Source organism: Dermatophagoides pteronyssinus, unplaced genomic scaffold, assembly GCF_027571235.1.
Source record: "Dermatophagoides pteronyssinus isolate colony J.1.1.1.1 unplaced genomic scaffold, Derpt_VIB-CSIC_2022.12 sq0007, whole genome shotgun sequence".
Classification (NCBI taxonomy): Eukaryota; Metazoa; Arthropoda; class Arachnida; order Sarcoptiformes; family Pyroglyphidae; genus Dermatophagoides; species Dermatophagoides pteronyssinus.
In genome coordinates this window covers 1476790-1497014 of record NW_027461531.1, presented here as the reverse complement: position 1 = coordinate 1497014, position 20225 = coordinate 1476790, and the positions used below count along the sequence as shown (strand labels likewise).

General features: G+C 28.7%; 6 protein-coding genes across 6 annotated transcripts; 1 reads left to right on the top strand and 5 right to left on the bottom strand.

Moving 5' to 3' along the window:
* Positions 1 to 76: 76 nt before the first annotated feature.
* Vps11 (vacuolar protein sorting 11) lies at positions 77 to 4501 on the bottom strand. Its single transcript, XM_075820549.1, has 9 exons — positions 4360 to 4501; positions 4225 to 4296; positions 3410 to 4169; positions 2164 to 3354; positions 1863 to 2107; positions 1466 to 1778; positions 1031 to 1397; positions 771 to 952; positions 77 to 702 (listed from the first exon to the last, which is right to left on the bottom strand). The coding sequence occupies exons 1-8, from the start codon at positions 4372 to 4374 to the stop codon at positions 772 to 774; spliced, it is 3144 nt and encodes a 1047-aa protein (XP_075676664.1). The 5' UTR covers positions 4375 to 4501; the 3' UTR covers positions 77 to 702; position 771.
* Positions 4467 to 5768, bottom strand: LOC113793025 (uncharacterized). Its single transcript, XM_027342991.2, has 3 exons — positions 5406 to 5768; positions 5271 to 5344; positions 4467 to 5195 (listed from the first exon to the last, which is right to left on the bottom strand). The coding sequence occupies exons 1-3, from the start codon at positions 5616 to 5618 to the stop codon at positions 5042 to 5044; spliced, it is 441 nt and encodes a 146-aa protein (XP_027198792.2). The 5' UTR covers positions 5619 to 5768; the 3' UTR covers positions 4467 to 5041.
* A 1246-nt stretch (positions 5769 to 7014) lies between these two features.
* LOC113793076 (uncharacterized) lies at positions 7015 to 9359 on the bottom strand. Its single transcript, XM_027343045.2, has one exon. It carries the CDS (start codon positions 9258 to 9260, stop codon positions 7083 to 7085), a length of 2178 nt encoding a protein of 725 aa, XP_027198846.2. The 5' UTR covers positions 9261 to 9359; the 3' UTR covers positions 7015 to 7082.
* A 402-nt stretch (positions 9360 to 9761) lies between these two features.
* Positions 9762 to 12255, bottom strand: RYBP (ring and YY1 binding protein). The gene is made up of 2 exons (XM_027343047.2): positions 10763 to 12255; positions 9762 to 10701 (listed from the first exon to the last, which is right to left on the bottom strand). Exons 1-2 carry the CDS (start codon positions 11175 to 11177, stop codon positions 10091 to 10093), a joined length of 1026 nt encoding a protein of 341 aa, XP_027198848.1. The 5' UTR covers positions 11178 to 12255; the 3' UTR covers positions 9762 to 10090.
* Positions 12256 to 13125: 870 nt separating this feature from the next.
* Positions 13126 to 15769, bottom strand: LOC113793077 (cytochrome P450 4C1-like). Its single transcript, XM_027343046.2, has 5 exons — positions 14825 to 15769; positions 14484 to 14689; positions 14219 to 14433; positions 13998 to 14160; positions 13126 to 13943 (listed from the first exon to the last, which is right to left on the bottom strand). Exons 1-5 carry the CDS (start codon positions 15235 to 15237, stop codon positions 13285 to 13287), a joined length of 1656 nt encoding a protein of 551 aa, XP_027198847.2. The 5' UTR covers positions 15238 to 15769; the 3' UTR covers positions 13126 to 13284.
* Positions 15770 to 18599: 2830 nt separating this feature from the next.
* Positions 18600 to 20106, top strand: LOC113792999 (CD151 antigen-like). Its single transcript, XM_027342962.2, has 6 exons — positions 18600 to 18743; positions 18823 to 19035; positions 19104 to 19280; positions 19354 to 19578; positions 19629 to 19712; positions 19776 to 20106. The coding sequence occupies exons 1-6, from the start codon at positions 18672 to 18674 to the stop codon at positions 19881 to 19883; spliced, it is 879 nt and encodes a 292-aa protein (XP_027198763.2). The 5' UTR covers positions 18600 to 18671; the 3' UTR covers positions 19884 to 20106.
* The last annotated feature ends 119 nt before the right edge of the window (positions 20107 to 20225 follow it).

The window sequence follows — 20225 nt, the reverse complement described above, 5'->3', positions numbered from 1 at the left end:
GAAGACTTCATATATTTGATGATTCGATAAATATCGATGATAATATCAGCGCGTTCACACACTATCAATTTGACAATTTAGTCAGTCGGTTATTTATTCATTTGAAAAAATATGCAAAAAATCGTTTTTCCATATGGTATGACAAGATTTTTCTTATTTTTTTCAAAAAATAATTTTGGCCATCATCCAAATACCGACTAAGTTGTTCGACGCCTCTTTATTTGTCCAACTGAATTGAATCATCAACATTTTAATCCGATCTGTTGTGTTTTCTGAAACAAAGAATCACAGTAATAAATGTTGCCGATAATGTCAAATAAGCAAAAAAATTTGATCACCATCAATCAAAATTTGATTTCAATCCAACCATTACGTTTAAAATACGTTAATGCAACGTTTGTGTGATAATAAATTCAATAACTGTGAAATGTGATAGGATAGCCAAAACGTCTCGCACACTTTTTCTCAAACTTACACAATTTTCAATTATAAACGAACGCGTACAAATTTATCCGGCACGCGAAAATTTTATTTTGTCAATGTCTTTTGATGATGATCTGTTGAAAAAGATTATGGTTTGATGATTACAATGACAATGATCAAAAAAAATTCAACGGGATTATGAAAGATTAGAAAACATAACGGATAATTTTTCTTAAATATACAATTATCACGTCATTTAAAAACATATGAATTTTGCATCTAAATTGTAATTGAATATGCAAGTGTTATAGATAAAAATTAGAATGAATTTTATTGAATAAAGTTACCTTAAATATTTGGTTTTATGATACCATCATCAGTAACAATGGTGAATGGATTGAATAAACCTTGGCTACAATATCTAGTAATAACATCAAACGGATCGTCACGACATTCGAGTAATTCTTTTTGAAATAAATCATTCACATTTTCTACATTATCAAACATGCTAATTTCATTTAGGATTTTTCTTGATTATAAACAAAAATAAATTGAATTAAAAAACATAAATTTTAAAACATTAGGATAATTAGAATAACAAATTTACCTGTTTTCTTGTAGACAACTGGGGCATTCTTGGTCATTATCAGTAATATAACTTTCAAAACAAGTTAAATGAAATGAATGATTGCACATAAAATGTACGGATGGTAATTCCAACAAATGTGAACAAGCCGTACATTTAGTTGCCTGAAATACTTTTGGTTTATTTTGAATATCATCAATATGTTTACGAGTACGTTCATATTCTTCACGATGTTCAACAATTAATCGCTCATTTTCATCAATTTGTTCTTGTTGTGTTTTGATCCATTGCATAAGATATTCGCGACAAACTCCTAGTGTAACTTTACCTGGTTTTGATAAAATTTCGACCACCATCAACGGTGGTAATAATTGATGTAATTCGATTTCTAAATTGTTAAAATAATGAAATGATTTTTATTTGATTTAACAAGGCAATTATTTTTGAACAGCTTACTTTCAAGGATTGTTTCAATATTGTCCTTTTGTTCGAGAGTAAAGATTTCAGCAAAATATTGTAAAGAATCAACCCACAGTTGCGGACATTCTTGATCTGCATATTTTTGGCATGTTTGCATTACACTTTGGCTATCTTTGCGTTGAATAAAATGTGATAGAATTTGTTTATACATTCTGGATTTTTCATATAAAAATAAAACGCCGGGTATAAAATTAGACATCTGGCATAAAATCATCGCCTTTTTTATATCATAATTAGAATCAGGGTCCTGTAAGAAAGACATAATTTTGTCACGATTTTCAGCGAGTCCCTAAATTTTTTTTAAAGAAAAAAAGATTAAGCCATTAAAACTTAATTGTTATTTTGAGATTTTGAAAGAATTTTTATCTCATACATCTTCTTGAATTTCATTTTTGTAAGAATGCATGTACATTTCCAACAATGTATTACTAATTTCGATTGGAACTTCTGTTGAAGAATCTGGGTTCTGAAGTTTTTTCCATTCATTCAAAATATATTCGAGAAATTCAATCATTTTTGAATAATTATTAAGAAAGATATGAAGGTATTTTTCGGGTCGATTTTGTTCGATTTCAGCCTGTTTTTCATCATTATCGGCAATCAAATTTGTTAGCAAATCTAAACTCGTAAATAAGTTAGTGCATGAACAAAATATAAAACAATTTAAAACATACCTAAACTTTTAGAATCAGAATCATTAGTTTTTTGTTTATAGTTTTTTCGTTGTTGATGTAAACAAAATTCCTTCAAATAAAATAAACATAATCGCTTTAAAAGTTCAGTACTTTTATCCGGTTCATCGGCCATCAACATTCGACCGAATTTTCGTAGATATCGACCCACAATGGAATAATTATCTTCTCCTTCACGAATCATATCAGTGAATGAATCCAATACTGTATGAGAATCGGCTTTATCTTCTAACAGAATGGAAAAGTATGAATCATATTTCCGATGTTTTCGTGCTAACATAATTGCATTATCATAATAGCCAGCTTGACGCAATACACGAATTGCGATTTCGACATCAAAAACCAGATCGGATGAGCGAAGAAATTCATTCAATTTTGATTCATCTTTTAATTTAACATAACAATTAATTAATAATGTTGTATGATCTTCGGTAGCTAAATCTCGTTTATGTATTTCTTGTAGATAAGCAGTTAAATTATGAATACGTTGAAGATCGAGAAATTTCCTAATAACATAAGATGGTTCGAGGTATCCTAACGTTTGACAATATTGATTAATTGCACCATCAAAATCACCATTCTGATAGAGATGATCACCGTATTGCTTAAACATATCAGCCAATACATCTTGACTATAGGTCTGTGTACGAGCTAAATCGATAGCTAATGAAAATTGGTTCTTTTTGAATAAAATTTCTAATTTTGTTTGAATATCACATTCTTTGAATATAACCACACGACCATCCGTAGTGATTGCATACAATTCACCCCATTCAGAAATTAATTGACTTACAGCCGGAATCGGACATGAATAGGCAATGAATTTTTGCTCAATTTCATAGATAGTAATCAGATTTGGATTTGGATTTGATAACATTAATGAAGTACCAATATTTGCCGAGGTTGATTCTTGCTCATTCATTTTTTGATTTTTTTTCGGTAATTTCAGAAGATTCGAATGATCATTCAATGTGATCACGACTAAATAATTACGAAACCACGTGAGAAATAGCTTCTGACCCTCATGTGCCAAACATGGTCCACGATCATCGGTATTATAAAAGTAGATGGCATCTTTTTGGCCGACAATAAACTGTATGGAATCTAGTTTTTTCGGATCATATTTCAAACAACTTGCTCCGAATTCACAACCAAAAACATCAAGCGAAGCATCTAAATCAGAAAGTAAATTTAACGATTGGAAAATGATTTTAAATGAAAATCTAACCAAGCAGATGTTTTTCTTCGAGAAGATCCTTATCACGTCCTGTAGTCGTGAGATTGTATGAATAAATTTTTTTCCGAGTTGCTACGAATAATGTGACAAATTGTCGTACAATATTTTCGCTTGAAGAAGTTCCACGAACCGATTTTAATGGCTTGTTGCGCAAATTTGTAGCGAAAGCGACATTAGTTACAGAATCATTTTCAGATACATCTAATAATTTAATGCGAAGATTTCGATCGCGATCTCGTATCAGTTCACCTTTTATGAGTAAACAATGTCCATCATTGAAACCTATAGCCAACATTGAATCGCCAAGCACATCTAAAGTCGTGACCATTGAATGAACTCTTAAAGCGGACAATTGTGATATGGTAGAATTATGACTACAAAGTTTTAAGGTACGAATACATTGGGCCAAAGGATTTGCTGAATTATTGCCAGTTTCGGTTGCTTGTTCAACATTCGATGATTGTGTTTTCGCTGCTAATATTAAGCTTTCATTGATTGCCCATATTTTTAGGATCGGAATTAAATCTTCATTATCGGTCCCAATCGTAATCAAATAAAAATTTGATTTTAGTGAAACTTTTGATGATCCAGTTGTTGTGGTTGTTTTAATGCTAGCACAATGTGTGACAGCAATTTTATAGGCAGTGAATGATGAAATTGAATGCTGTCGTGTAACAAAACTGACAAGACCAAGATTGTCACCAAGAACTAGGTAACCTTGACCAGATGATGAACAAGTAATCTGACATGACTGAGAAAAGCAGAAAGAAATTAATTCCAAATCTTTAAAAGAAATTACAAAATACTTTAGCCAATTCAACCAATTGATCACTAGATTCGCTGAAAATTTCTTTTTCAAAAAAATTAAAACGCCTCCACTTTGAGAACAATACAAATTTGAAAAATTAGTTCAAAAACAAACAAAAAATTGTCCATAATACCTGAAGAAATGCCATTTAGAATGGGAATCAAATCATCAAAATATATAAATTGTAAAGAACAAATCAAATTGAAAATGAGAAATAATATGATTGATTCGAGAAGAATGTAAAAATCAAATGTGGGTTTATATTTTTATTTTGATTTGATTGATTTCGATGATGTTGTTGATGATGATGATTAAAATTGGTACCATTCATATATAGGATAAATTACGCGGTAAATTCAATATTTTTTTACGAATGGCGACCCAAACACACAAACTGATTTATTGTATTAGGATAATAATTTTTCCATCAAAAGAATTGTTAATTTGTATTCTTTGAATTCAAATAATTAGTGTTTTTGTTTAACAGAAAAATTATAAGAACATAATGTTTATAAGAACAATTTTCAATAAATAAAATGAAACAAAATTCGACAGTTTTTTTTTGTCTCAAAATAAGAGTATTTCAAGAAGAGCGATTGTGTATGACATTATCACATACAAAATGAAATAATTTCAACTATTCGAATGACAATTGAGAGAAAAATCTTTTGACAATTTTTTATACGATTAAAATTTAAAAGTTTAAAAAAAATTTATTTATTTCTCGCAAACATGATTAGAATGATGATAATGATGATGAGGAAGATGATGATGATTACCATCATGGTTGATTGATTATTATTGTGATTCATTGTTCATCCCCGAACACCAAGAAACCCATCTCGATAAATGTTTGGTGCATCTTTTTTTTGGTTTGATCCCATTGGAAATACGGAACGAAGATCCTGAAGATACATTGGAAATCGTCGACCTCGAACACCAATGAAACCGGGCGGTATATCATCTTCTCTTTTGGATTCAAAATGACAAAAAAAGAAAAGAGTTGATTTTTCAAAAAATTTCGATATTCAAATTTTAAATTACCTTTTCTCTTTGTCGATCAAAGTTTCGGCATTGGAATTTAATTGTGCTAACATTCTTCGTAACAATAGTTTTCTCTGCACTCACAAAACTTATTGATTAATGGGGGAGTAACAAAAAATTGCATACAAAACTTACATTAAGTTTATCATGATATTCGGGATCTTTGTTCGCGGATGATGCTGTATACCAATCATCGATGATGATCGGTGAACGAATCATATTTTCAGACAATACATTATCATCATTTGGAATGTTTATTTTTATTTTCTTTGCCGACATCAATTCATTTGGATCCGTAGAACAGATCATTGATATGGCTGAAAATATTATCAAAAGTTTCATCAACATTTTTTCACGATTAAATAGAAACAATGATGATAATGATTTCTTGAAACAAAATATGACACAGAAAAAAAATGTCGAACTTAAAAAATTGTACGTTTACGATAACTGTTTTTGTTCGAATGAAAATCAACAACGAATGAATTCATGTTTTTATTGTTATTATTACGACCATACACAGGAAATCCTAATGAATTGTGAATCCAAAGAATCACATCATCACTATTTGAATTGATCATGCGCAAAATTTAACATTTACGGAAACAAAGAATTGAACAAATGTCATCGTTTTTTGCAAATTTGAAACCAAAACAAAACATAATGACGAAGAAAAACAATATTTACCGGACAAGAAAATGAACAAATTGAAATTAATGAATAAAAAAAATAACCTTAAAAATTTAAATTATTAATGATAATATTCATTCATTTGCATCTATTTCTTGTTTCCATACGAATCAATTGATTTTTTTCCAGAAAAATTATCATTAAAAAAATATCTTGTAATTTTTTTTTAATTGTAATTAGTACAAATTTAATTATTTTTTTCGAAAAAATTAATAATTAATCAAACATTATTATCAAACAAAGGTAAGATTTATTTACAGTCAAAATAAATTTGTTTTCGAATTTATTTTAACTGCTTCATCTTAAATCACGACGATCGAATAAAGTAAATGTTAATTCAATTACAATGATTTCTCAATGAACAAAAGTGGAAAAAAAACACTTTATCGAATTTTTGAATTCGTTTTTTGTAAAGGAAAAAACTTTCTGCGTCATTTTTAATTTAATTTTTTGGTTTTTGTTATAGATCAAGAATTTTCAATTTATTGATTCAAATTCTTTGTAAGTAAATGAAATGAATAGAGTGTGTGGTTGTACGAAGAAAAAAAATATTTGTTTCTGAAATTTTTTTCAAAGGAATTTAATCGTAACAATATTTTGATGGTATTCTGTATGTTAACATGATTATAATCCAAATATTTTCCATTTCTTTGCATTGTAAATGATTTTTCTATTTTAGAATCTTAAATTTCTCATTTGAATTTCAAAAATGTAAGCTGATGAAATGAAATTGGAGAAAGTGGTGCTGCTTATTATCACCGATAATAATATTTGTAATTTGAATTTATCAGTTGTGTAGTTATCCTGGACAACGTATTTTGTAGAAAAAACAAAACAAATTTTTTCATTATTATTATTATTATTTGTGTTTATCTATTTATGCATTCTGAAAACATCCGAAAATTATGTTTCACTCCCACATTCAACAATGCACAACAATGGAAATATTCTCATTAAGTTCAAAAATTGAAATAAGAGTTGCCAAAAGTCAAAAAACATAAAGATGATAAGAAAACAAATCAGAATACAATTTGAACAATACAACATTAATTAGTAACATGATTTTTAAAAATTTTATTTAAAAAAAAAATTACAATCACAATGCGCCATCTATGATCATTTTTATGATCCGTATTTAATTTTAAGATTATGGCGAATGATTACACAACGAATTAATCGTCGCCAATTGCCATATATTAGTTTCTCTTTGGCTGCTTGATCTTTAGCTTCTTGTTCTTGTCGAAATTGTTCATAAGCATTTAATAGTTTATGTTCATATTGTTTACATACAACATAGCCACCAATAACCGGTCCAAAACTGATTCGATTTGGATGTTTTTTGAAAGCAAATCCTATGACAGCTGGGGCACAATCAATATTCATTTTGGTTGCTAATCGTACAAGAAATGGTTTCGATTCCAATAGGACAGTACCTTTAGGCAACATACATTTCTGATATAAGTCAACATTACCATAAGCATTACGAGGAACAATGCCATTTTTGGCAACAGGCGGAATATATGGTTCGGTTTGCCAATGACCAAATAGCTCCAATTCTTCACGAATATATTCACAACCACCGCCATTGAAATCCATCATTATTGATGATGATTTTCGTTTTCGTTTCAACCGGGATTTAATAATTTTATATGGCATTTCATTCAATTTAACTGTACGTGCATCACGTAACCATCGCTCTCGAGATTTTAATAGCTGAACACAATCACGAGAATAGATTGGCTCATCATTAATGAAACCTAATGGTGGTGGATTGGGTGGATATAATGCTTGATACTGAAGAAGATCACGTTCCAATGCAAACAACGGATGATCTTTATAATTGGTTCGATATCGTGGAAGTTCAACATTTTCTAACATTTTATCAAATTCATTTTGATCGGCTTTAATCTCGGATGCAGTTTTTGAACGTTGAAATGGTTGCATCGTAACTTGCAACCATTCTTCATCGACACGATTTTTAACGCGATTTCGACTATACCAAAAAGGACAATACCGTTGAGTAATATCGGCAAAAAACCCATCATTATCAATAGCAAACACATATGATACGAACGTTATTGATCTTTTCCTTTTATTTGTGATTGAAAATGGATCATCGTAAATTTCATTGAAAAAATCGACACTTTTCCATTTGTTTTTTTCGAAAATTTCTAACCAATAACATTGAGATTCTGAAATTTTTGGCATATCACCACCCAATATTGGTTCGGATCGATTCTTTTCAAATTTACTTTTTGCTGTAAGCAAATTCATTGCCTTTATTGGCACTGGACACAATAGATAACATAGACGAATCTTTCGTCCAATCTGACGAAGGAAGCAGACCATTATAAGATGTAAAATTAATGGACATGTTATTTTATTCGATTCGAATGCTTTTATAATTTCATCAAGAATATTTTCAGAAGATTTTTTTCCTTTTTTTATTGATATATTAAAATGTTGACGAAACCATTCAAACATTTTCTCAACGTTATTTGTTTTACTTTTTGATTCGAGTTGTTGAAATAATGTGGATGATAGAATCAATGCTTTAACTAGATCATTTTGTATTATTGAATTTAGATATTGAAGCCGATACATGGATAATAATAGATGTGTTTGATGTGCATGAATTTGATTCTGTTTACGTTTATGATTCATATCAACACGAATACATTGACGAACCCATTTCCAATGTTTGGATTTATTTTTCTTTTGTCGTTCATTTGAATCACCGAGTGATATTTGAATTTTATCTGGAATATCTGGATTATAATTTTCCAGATTAAAATCATTATCATTTTTGTATATATCCAAATCTTCAACTTCTTCCCAATCATCGTTATCCTCATCATTATCATCATCGGGATTCATAAAAACATTGCTTCTATCATCATCTAACTTTTTATCTATAGGAAATTTTTTTTTCATTTTAGCCGGTGTTTTTTTCTCATTATTTTTATTTTGATTTATTCTTTTTTTACCGGTTTGAGATTTGGTTTTTATTCGTTTATTTGATTTTTCATCATCTTCATCTGATTCCACATTAAAATCATTATCACTATCGCACATTTTGTCTTCATCGTTTTCGGAACTGGATTCTATTTCATAATCTTTAGGATCAAAATTATCATCCTTATCATTATCGATTTCTTCAGCATCAAAATCTTCATCGATTTTCTTGATCAACTTTTTATTTTTTTTCTTTTCTGGTGTTTTTTTCTTCAAAACAGTACATTTATTAACGCCGAAATCATTTTCAATATTCTTCAAACTTGATCTTGTAACAGGAGCCATTATTTTGGATCAAAATTTCACCCAATTTTGAAGTTTAATAATAACTTCGAATAAAACACATGCGAGCTAGCCGATTCAATTTTTAAAAGCTGTCGAATAAGAGCGTTTCATAAATACTAGGACACAGATGAAAAAAAATCAAAATTTTTCAATCAAAAAACGAATGGGAAAAATGTATTCAAAAAATTGGAATCTTCAGAATGATCAATTAAATGACAAAATATATAAATATTCTTCAAACAAAAATTATCGTTTGAATCAAAAATTGACAGGAAATTATACAGAAAAACACAATAAATCGTCATCATGGAACAGAAAACATGAAAAAATGTACAGATTCGAGTCATTTAAAATGGGAAAAAAATTATTTGAAATGAAATTTTCATCAATTTCTATACATAAACGAAGAAGAATGAAAACCAAAAGAATACAATGTGACAATTTGATTTTTTGTTGTTGTCTTTGTTTGTTTGCACGAGCAACCGATACACAAACATCACATAAACCAATGAATTCTGTCTGACTTTAATGTTTCATATTGTGAATTTATGAATGATGATTTATGCATGTCTGTATGTTGTAGGTAGAAAATTGATTAGATCAATATAGTGAATGATAGCAAATAAATCGACAGGAAGATAATTAGAACAAAAAAAAAGAAAAGAAATTGTAGATAGCAAAATAATATGTATAATTGTGTGTGTGTGATTTTGATGCATGTTTGCATGTTGATTATGATTTACTTTTGGGAAAGGATTAGTTATACTAAAGTAGATGCAGATGTTGTTTGGTTGGATTAGAATAAAATTACAAATTTTATCAAATCCCTATTAATCAGCGTTGGCTACAGTAATTCGTTTTGTTGCTGAATGATTTAGATCATTCATTTCGGCTGAAGTACGCTTTTTTGATGCAGAGGATTTTGTTGATTTACCATCTGGATTACTTGCACTATTATTGTTTGACTTTCGATTTTCTTTGGATTTTTGTTCTTTATTTGAAATTGAATCTTTTTTATTAGTCGATGCTTCTGATTTTTGTGGACTTGTATTCTCGATTGTATTATTGTGATTGTATTTACCATTTCGTTTTGGTTTGAATTCCGTTATAACCACGGTTATATTATTAACTGTTACTTCTTCCACTTGCACATCATTTCGATCCACATTCTTTAGCCTAGCTTTCGGTGGTGCTGCCATAATTTTACCATTGTTGCTATTTTTACGGCCTTTATTTTTATTGTTACTTGCCGGCTGTTTTTCATCTGAAACGTTTAGATTGGCTATATCAAATTCATCATCATTGACATTATCATTACTTTCATCGTATTCATCATCAAAATGATTTGTCGATGATGAATGCCTTGATAATGATGAGGTCGAAGGCATTTGAAATTTCGATGCGGTGGCAGTATTGATGGATTGTTGTTTAATTGAATGACCTAATTTCAGAGGTGGACAAATTATTTAAGAAATAAATACATTAATTTAAAAATATCATACCAAAAAATGATAATGAATTATTGGCAGTATTATTTATGGAGCTTTGATTAGATGATGATTCCAAACTATTTGAGCAATTCGAATTTGAATTGATCACTGGACTATTACGCCCACTGCTACATGTACTGGCCACACTTGAATTACTATTTGTATCATCGATCCGTTTCAATGATGATGATCTATGTTCAGATGATTTACTATTACGATGATGATGATGATCTTTAACCGCTGATTTCAATGCTTGTTGTTTAATCTGTTCCTGTTGTCGAGCTACCTGTTTGGCCACCATTTCGGGATTTATTCTTGGCTTTCTGGTTGATGTTCCTTTACGTACATCACACATTGAACATTTAAATGCTTCAGCACTATTACGATAAGTACAAACGGAACAATCCCATGAATTGGAATCGTCCATGTTAATTGGTGATTATTATCAAAAAAAATCTGTTTGTAAAAGAAATACAAATGAAAATTTGTTTTTCTTATATCAAAGTATTATTGTTTATCAATTGTCGTATGATGCTCATAAATCTGCTCGTATTTAGTAAGATTATTGTTGATATTCAATGATGGTAACGTATGTCTTATATGACGTATTTTGTTTCGGCAGTAGTCGATTTTTTCAGTCTTATAAAAGAAGCGATGTGTATGAGTGTGAGTGAATACAATCGAATTCTATTGGACGAAAAAAAAGTTGTTTTGATGAAAATGATGGATGGTGAGACCAACAAATAATCGAAAGAGAAAGTTTTAAATTTACGATTGAAAGAACAATCACATCAGATTGGTTAATGAATGAAAATTCGGTGAATTAAGGTGAATGATTAAACAAATTCCAAAATCTTATAAACATTTTTATTTTGTATTTGTGTTGTGGAATGTTTATTATTGTTGCAAAATATATCCATTCTGATGTGTTCGACAAGTCCATTAAAAGATCTTCTTTGATTCTCTATCTATTTTTGTGTTATGTGTGCGTCTATTTGATTGATGTGATGGTCGACTGTTGTATGGTGTACTGCCATACGAACATACACACAAATATACAGAGCAAGCAAACACAAGAGAAAAAAAATGGATAAAGAGAAACCAGATACAAATAGTCGCATCGAAAAATGAAAACTATGATAACGACAACAACAACAAAAAAACTTTCACTGCAGCGAAATATCTGGTTCCAATTGGTACACAAAACAGACAAAAAATAATAATAATAATCGAACAGTGCACTTTTTGTAAAACTCGATATTATTAACTTATACGCACACAAACACACACACACCGTATATATTAAATTAGAATAAGGTTAAAATTCTAATGTGGAAGAGGCAATGTTCAAAATGTGCCAGATATTGGTGTGGCCAATATGCTAGGGTCCATAGAATTCATCGAAATTTTTTTTTTTAGAATTTCGATCTCTACTTTTTTATTTTCGGGAAGAATTTTTTTGCTCAATTTTAAACTTCTTGTTGTTGTTGTTGTTTTCATTCAGACAAATGCACAAACACACAATAATAAGGTTAAATAAAATAAAATGTATCGAAAACGACAACATTGTCGAAGAATGATTGGCCGAAAAAAAAGATGAAGAGAAATGTCGAGGAAAACAACAACAACCATGCAAACTAGATCATCTCAATAAAGAGAAGACGAAAAAAATGGTAGGAATAATACAGTTCAGCCGGTCAAACCTGCATGCATGTTAATGACATTATTGAATTTTCCTTGTAATAATTGTGGTAGTGGTGGTATATTCGTGAATTCTATGTTTGACCTAAGGTCGCGAACTAGGATTTTTTTTCAATCTTTGTGTTTACTTTCCTATTGTTGATGGCACATAAACAAGCAAAAATATACGCGGCCACTACTACCAACATTAGAATATGATCGGCCATTATGATCAACACCGAACACATTACATGCGTGGTTTTCTTGTCAAAAAAAATTATCAAAAAATTTGACATGATAAATACAGTGAATCATCCATTCATTTCCAATCGTATTCGCGCTGTAAATAGAGTAAAATCATACGAGTGAAAAAAAAATTATTTAATCGATCACATGAATTATTTATTTGTATTCCGTTTATCGATTCAATAGAAATCAATTCCATTATCAGCAACAGGCGTTTGTGGTTGTTAAAAGAAAGAAATGCGAGAAACAAATTTATATGATACTGATAAGGCTGTTTTTGTTGATGATGTAAATATTATTGGCAATTTTTTTACTAAAATATCTTCATTATCATCATTAAACAACAAGAAAATTTGATAACTAATAAATGATTTTCCTAATGATAATAATAATGAGCAAAAATTGAAAAAAGGTTGTTGATCGATTGATTTCATAGCGGCGTATAATAATAGTTTTTAAATCGTCTTTTAATTGTCATTTTTTAATTAATGAAAATATAATGTATGATTTCGTAATATTTGTTAAATAAAAATTCAAAAATCACCAAAAATAAACGAAAAATTGAACATAATCATCGATGAGTTCGGCAATTCAATTCGTTAAATTTATTAGAGAAAACTATATTTCGTTTTGGTGGTCACAAATGATGGTGTTGCCGGTGTTGATTGTGGCTGTCGCCTTTCAAAACGTATAGGAAAATGTGCGGATGATAATAGAAAATTGAAACGAGGTTGACAATCACCAAATTTATCTAATGATTTTACACGATATCGTCGAAATATATTAATGAGAAACATTCTTTGTTGCATTAAACCATATTCTTTACCAAGACACATGCGATGGCCACCACTGAACGGTAGATAAGCCTGATGATTTACCCATTCGAATTCTGTTTCTTTACGACAACGTAGAAACCTTTCTGGATAAAATTTTTTCGGTTCATGAAAATATTCTGGATTCATATGCATATGTTGAATGAATATAATGTAATTAATATTTTCAGGGAGAATAATTTGTTCATTCAATTGGAGTTCGGATCGTGATCGTCTTGCAATGAATGGCCCGGATGGATATAAACGTAGTGATTCAAGGATAACGCTTTCGAGATATTTCAATTTTCTCATGCTCAGCAATGTAATCGATTCTCCATTCAAATTCAAATTGGCAAGAAATTCATCGATTTCATTGATTAATTGTTGCTGCTGTTCAGGATGATGACCCAACAGATAAAGAGTCCATGATATCGCACTGGTCGTAGTGTCATGTCCTAAATCATATTTAAATGATTATTAATTCAATCAATCATTAATTGAAAACATACCCGCTACGACAAATGTATTGATTTGTGTTTCAATTTGATTTAGTTTCAAAATTCGATTAGGATTTGTAGGCGAAATTCGCGATTCAATCATCGTATCCAGTAATGATGATTGTTTTCGTGATTTTCGTTCATATTTTCTCATTTCAAAACGATTCAATATTATCTGAAGAATAAAGAAAAAATTATATTAAAAAGTGACTGCCAACAAAATTGATTTATACCTTTCGAACTGAATGTTGAAAATTATTAACATGGCTTAGAGTTTTAAGAAAGATACCAATATTACATAGATATACAAGAATGCTTTTATTAAAATAATATGACCATGGCTTTAAAAATGGAATGTAGCTCAATTCCAACATCCGGTTTACTGAACGAACAAATTTCGGTTCAACACCAGTTGATTGTGAATGAAATTTTGTACTGAATATATTTTCTATTTAAAATACTAATTAGATAATGATGATTATTTAAAAGAATACTCACCACCAAGAACATCCAAAACAAATGTGGAAAGAATTGGTTTAATATCATCAATTTGACCATTTTTATTTACATCATCGATAACGGCATCAATACGTTCATTCAATGTCGCTAGATGTCGTTCCGTATTGGCAATATAACGCTGTAAAGCTTTAAATTTTAAATGTCCTTGTATTTCACGTTTCTGATGAAGCCATTTTTCCGTTTTACTAATACAGAATGTGATTTTTTTAGCAAATTTATTCAAAGATGAATAATTAAAAATATGATTAACAATTGACCATTATCAAAATAAATAATTAATATCTATGTCGTGATATGTGAGAATGGGAAAATAAACTTACCTAGTGAAAACACCATCCTTTATTGCATAACGAAACAATGAATAAAATGTGGCCTTATCAAGATGATCTTTACTGTTGAGAAGTTTTTGTGCAATATTGGCATTCGTTATGATTATGATAGGTACAAATGGCCCGAACCAAAGACGAATTAAACCGATACTATTATTTGGATCATATTGTTCACATAATCTATTCATTAAATCAATAAATTCTTTTGATTGTAAACCGATTGGTTTTTTGTCAATTATTCTTTTCAATAGATTAATATTTCCCCAAAATGGAGAATTAATTTTTGGACCAGGTATTTTTCTGATCATTAAATACAAACGATATTGATTAATTAGCCATTGAAGAATTTCAATAAAACTATGTATAATGAGCACAAGAAACACGAATACGATAATTAAAATCATTTTATTTCAATTATGTTGCCAAAAACATGAATGGATGAATGGTGAAGAGAAAAAAAAACAGGAAAAAAATCAACAAATTCTAGTCACACATACACAAACAATTGTTTCACTTGTTCATTTGATTATGAAACAATTCTGAATGGATTTTGTTGGCCTCGATTTATTATTTATATCACATTTCCAGGAATCATTTTTTATTATTATCATCAAAAAAAATCGAAGAAAATTCGATTGATTACTTGAATCAAAATAATGATTGAATGAACATGATCTACAAATATTGATGTATATGAGATATCTATTACGATTTTTTTTTTTGTTTCATTGCAAAAATTGATTATGCGGCTTGGGTGAAAAAGCCATTGATTCAATGAAGTTTGTGGGTGTGTCTATGCGTGTATACAAATTAAACTAAAACACATCCTATGTTCTAGAATATCATCCAACTGTTGCCATAATCATTCATTCATGTAATCATTATCAAATGATTTTGAAACAAATTTGATAGTTGTTTTCTGACCACTTGTGTATGAATTGTTTTTAATCAAATCGATCAATTCAATTTTGTAATACTAATTCTATTCGAACTTTTTTTGACAAAAAAAGATCAAAGTATAATATTTTGTTTTGTTTTGTTTGTTTGATTTTGATTCAATGATTGAATTTTTTTTTATTTTTTAATTCAATAATCAATAATTACTCAAATATAAATAATTACTGAATTTCATTCATAATTTTCCCAAGTAAAATGTATCAAATTTTTTTTTCTCAATGAATTTTTTATTTCATAAATGAAATGAAATGATTTTGATTGAAAAAATGATAAATAAAGAAAAAACCCTGATTACGATTACTATCACTCATATGATCAAACAATGGGTTACATATGACGACATAGTAAAATTAATCAATACGTTTAACATATTGATTGTTGAAAGAGAAAAGAAAAAAATCCATGAATGATGGCGATAATAATAACTGGTTCAGCGATGATTATCAGATATGTATTATCCTTTTTCAGTTAATTAATATAGTTGATTGATGAAATGAATATTTTATCAATCATTTGATTTTTTTTCTTGTTTGATTTATCCATATCTGGTTGTTTCCGATTTTTTTGTTTCATTATTAGTTGAATGAGGAATATCAATATCACAATCAATCAATCAATCAATTCATTTTCTGAATAACAAAATCGATATCATTAATGTGTATATATTGTGTGTTTTGAATATACGTTTTCGCACACCTGTATAGTGGCCATGATGTTATTATCGTAATCATTATTATCATTGTTAACAATGATGAAATTTGATCAACAACAGTTTTGTTTTTGTTGTTATTTTGTTTATAATATTGCTATCGATTGAGAATTTTTTTTATAATTATCCTGACAACAACAAAACTGTAAATCTAAAATAGTAAAATTATATTCAGATTTTTCATTGAAATGTTTTTTATTTACACTTTTATATTTGTACTAAAGGTCGATTCAAAGTCGGATAATCAACCGATAACAACTAAAAAAAACGTGATCATTTCGATTGATCGAATCTGATTACTGTTTAATATTTTGATAATAAATTAATATCTTTGATGATTTTTCAAATAATTTATGTGATTTAATAAAAGTAATATAAATACTAAAAAAACAAAACAAACATTGGATGGACAAAATTGGTGGTTACATAATATTAATTGCATTATCATCATCATTTTTAAAATGTAAATTCATAGTAATTTTGTCGAAATTCTACGGAATCGTCGGATTTCCGTTCATATTGCATTACATGATACTATGTATATTCTTTTTTTAAATACTTTTATCATAATCATCATTTTGGAATTTCCTAATTGTGATTAGATCTTCATTTCGTTCTAATCCAACAATTTTGTTAATATTATATTTAAGCCTTAAAATTGTCAATAGAAAGGGGGGATGAATAAAAGTAAAAATTCAAAAATTTTTCCTCGATTTAGCAAATCCAATTGAAGAAATGCATTTTATATGGATAAAATGCATTTATAATTTGCACTGAAAACTTATCCAATATTAAGGTCATTAAGGTCAATCAAGTGCATATAGTAGTTCAAATGTCAAGCAAACTAAAAAAAAGTTTGTAATAATTTTTTTCCGTTTTGTGGTTGAAAAAAATATCACATTCAACAGAAACAAAGGAAAATTGTAGTATGATCTGGGTGATGAAAAAAAACTATATTGCCATCATTTTTTTTCGTTCATATTTCAATCTTCTTCCATCCATTTCATCATCTTCAAAATCATATTCATCATGAATGTCGTTTTTTTTGAATGAAGAAACCAAACCTAAAAATCAGACCTATAATATAGTGTTTGACGGGTTATGATTATCGTAAAAATTGAGAAAACAATTCTGTCAGAATAGTATTCTAAGAAATGTTTCAATTTATTTTGTTGACCTCAACTTATCTACATGAAAATTCCAAAATACTTGAACTAGAAATCGAAATTCAAGATTTTTTTTCAACTGATAAAGATCATAGAATGGTCATGGATTCATAACATTAGAACATTATATATTTTTCATTATAATTCATAGTGAGGACAATCATATCATAAAATTTATTTCATAAATTATTGAAAATTCTCATTATCATTGAATATATCATCATCATCATCATCAAGGGCGTATTCAGAATTTTAGCGGTTATTCTATGAAAAAAAACAAAACAAAACAAAATAGATAACATTCATAACAAAAAATAATAATATTTAGACCAACCATGCGAATACATTTGACAAAGGAAATGAAGAGAAAAACAGAAATTAATAAAATGAAAAATAATTATTGACGCCCAAAATTATTGTTGTTGTTGTTGTTGAACAATATTGGAACAAATTTGAATTTTGAAAAGAGATATACAGAGAAAAAGAGAATGAATGAAAAAGGACAATTTTTAATTTAGTGGTAAACAAAATTGTAGATAAATGTACCCGAATGTAACTGCACACATACATACAATACAGACATACGGAAATATGGCACAATTAGGCTTCTGCACTATATGACCATTCAAAATTGTAAAGATGGTTATGGTACGAGGACGATATCGACGTCAACTTCAACTGTCGAATAACAATATTAATATTAATGTAAATGATAATCGTCAGTGATTGTGGTAGTCATCATTGTCATTTAGTGATTGTATATGATGAGTATTTTGTCATTTCTTCATTCAAAATTATCACGAATGTATCGTAATTTTTTTCATGTTCCTGGTATATTGTCCTCGATTTATCCATGTACAACACAGGCATAATCACGAAAAAGCATCTGATAACTTAATAATCTATGATGACTTGTTGTTCAACATTGTTCATCTATCAATAATGGATGTATTCATTTTTTTTCCTTTCATTTTCTACATTGATCAATTGATTTGTATGTAAAATAATGGAATTCAACCTGAATGAAGATACTATTTGCGCCAAGCGATTCTTGTTGGTGTTCAACATAATGTTCTGGGTGATTACAATTGTATTATTTCAATAATGAAAAAATTTTATTCATAATTTTTACGTTTATTAAATTCAAATTAACATAGATTTCTGGCATAATCATATTCATTTTTGGTGTTTATTATCTTGTACACGATGAATTAGCATCATTATTTTTATTATTTTTTGCACCAAAAAATAATTTAGCTCTTTTACAATTACTTGCATGGATTCTTGTCTTTCTTGGAACGTTAACTTTTTTGATGGCTTTATGTGGTTGTTTTGCTGCTATGGAGAACAATCGATGTTTATTATTCATTGTAAGATAATGTAATATATTTTATTTAGATATAAATAATGATAATTTTTTTGTACTTTGATCATTTAGTACACATTTTTATTGATGCTTACATTCTCATTAGAAATGACCATCGGTATGTTGGCCGTTATATTCAAAGAGAGAATTTTTTCTCGATATTCTACTATCGATTTTGTGCTATTATTGCAAAGCGAATACGGGATCCATTCATCATTCACAGCAGCTGTAGATTTAGCACAAACAAAAGTTTGTTCAAATCAACATTAGATTTTTATCATTTTTCTTTGATTTTATGAAATTTTCTCATTACTAACTATAGTTTGAATGTTGTGGAATTGAATCGCCAGCCGATTATAAATACTCACGGTGGTTACATAAACAAATCGAAAATCATTTACCTGATGATGTACTTATTATAAGTCGGACATGTTGTCGACTTGCTAATCGTATGGAAAAAAATGCACATCTTAATCCGCGACCTATCAATGAAACAATGTGCCAATCAGATAATGATGACGAAAATCGATCATTTCGAAATCAAAAGGTAATCATAATTGTTTTATTTATATTATCTATTAATTGATTTGAAAACAGGGATGTATGCAACTAATTGATGAATTCATACGTTCAGAATGTAAAATGTTTTTAGGATTGGGTGTTGGTTTAGCTGCATTTTCGGTAATATAATTTTCAAATATAATATTAGACAATTATTATTTTTTTTTCTTCATTACAATCAAGTTTATTGGTATAGTGGCCACTATTTACTTTTGTCGTTCAGTTCATTCAAAACCAAGACTTAAAAGAACGAAAGAAACACGGTTAAATTGTGGACGTGATTTTCATTGATCGAGTTGAAAAAAATTATGAAAAAAAAATTTCAATGAAAGCGAAAACGATGAAAATTTCATTGATAAAATCGATGATGGGTACGTAAGTATCAGGCAAGGTTATTTGCCGAAAACTTTGAAAATCCATCCAATGAGTGAAAATATATTTTTCCAATCTATCATTATACAATTTATTTTTATATAATAAATAATAATTGAATTAAATGTGAATTAATCGTTTACCTATGCTTTAAAATTTGATTTTATTATTATTCTAATTCAATTTATTCTATTATTATGATTTTATTAATATTTTTGCGCAAATAGAGAAAGAATTCAATAACAAAACAAATTATCACCC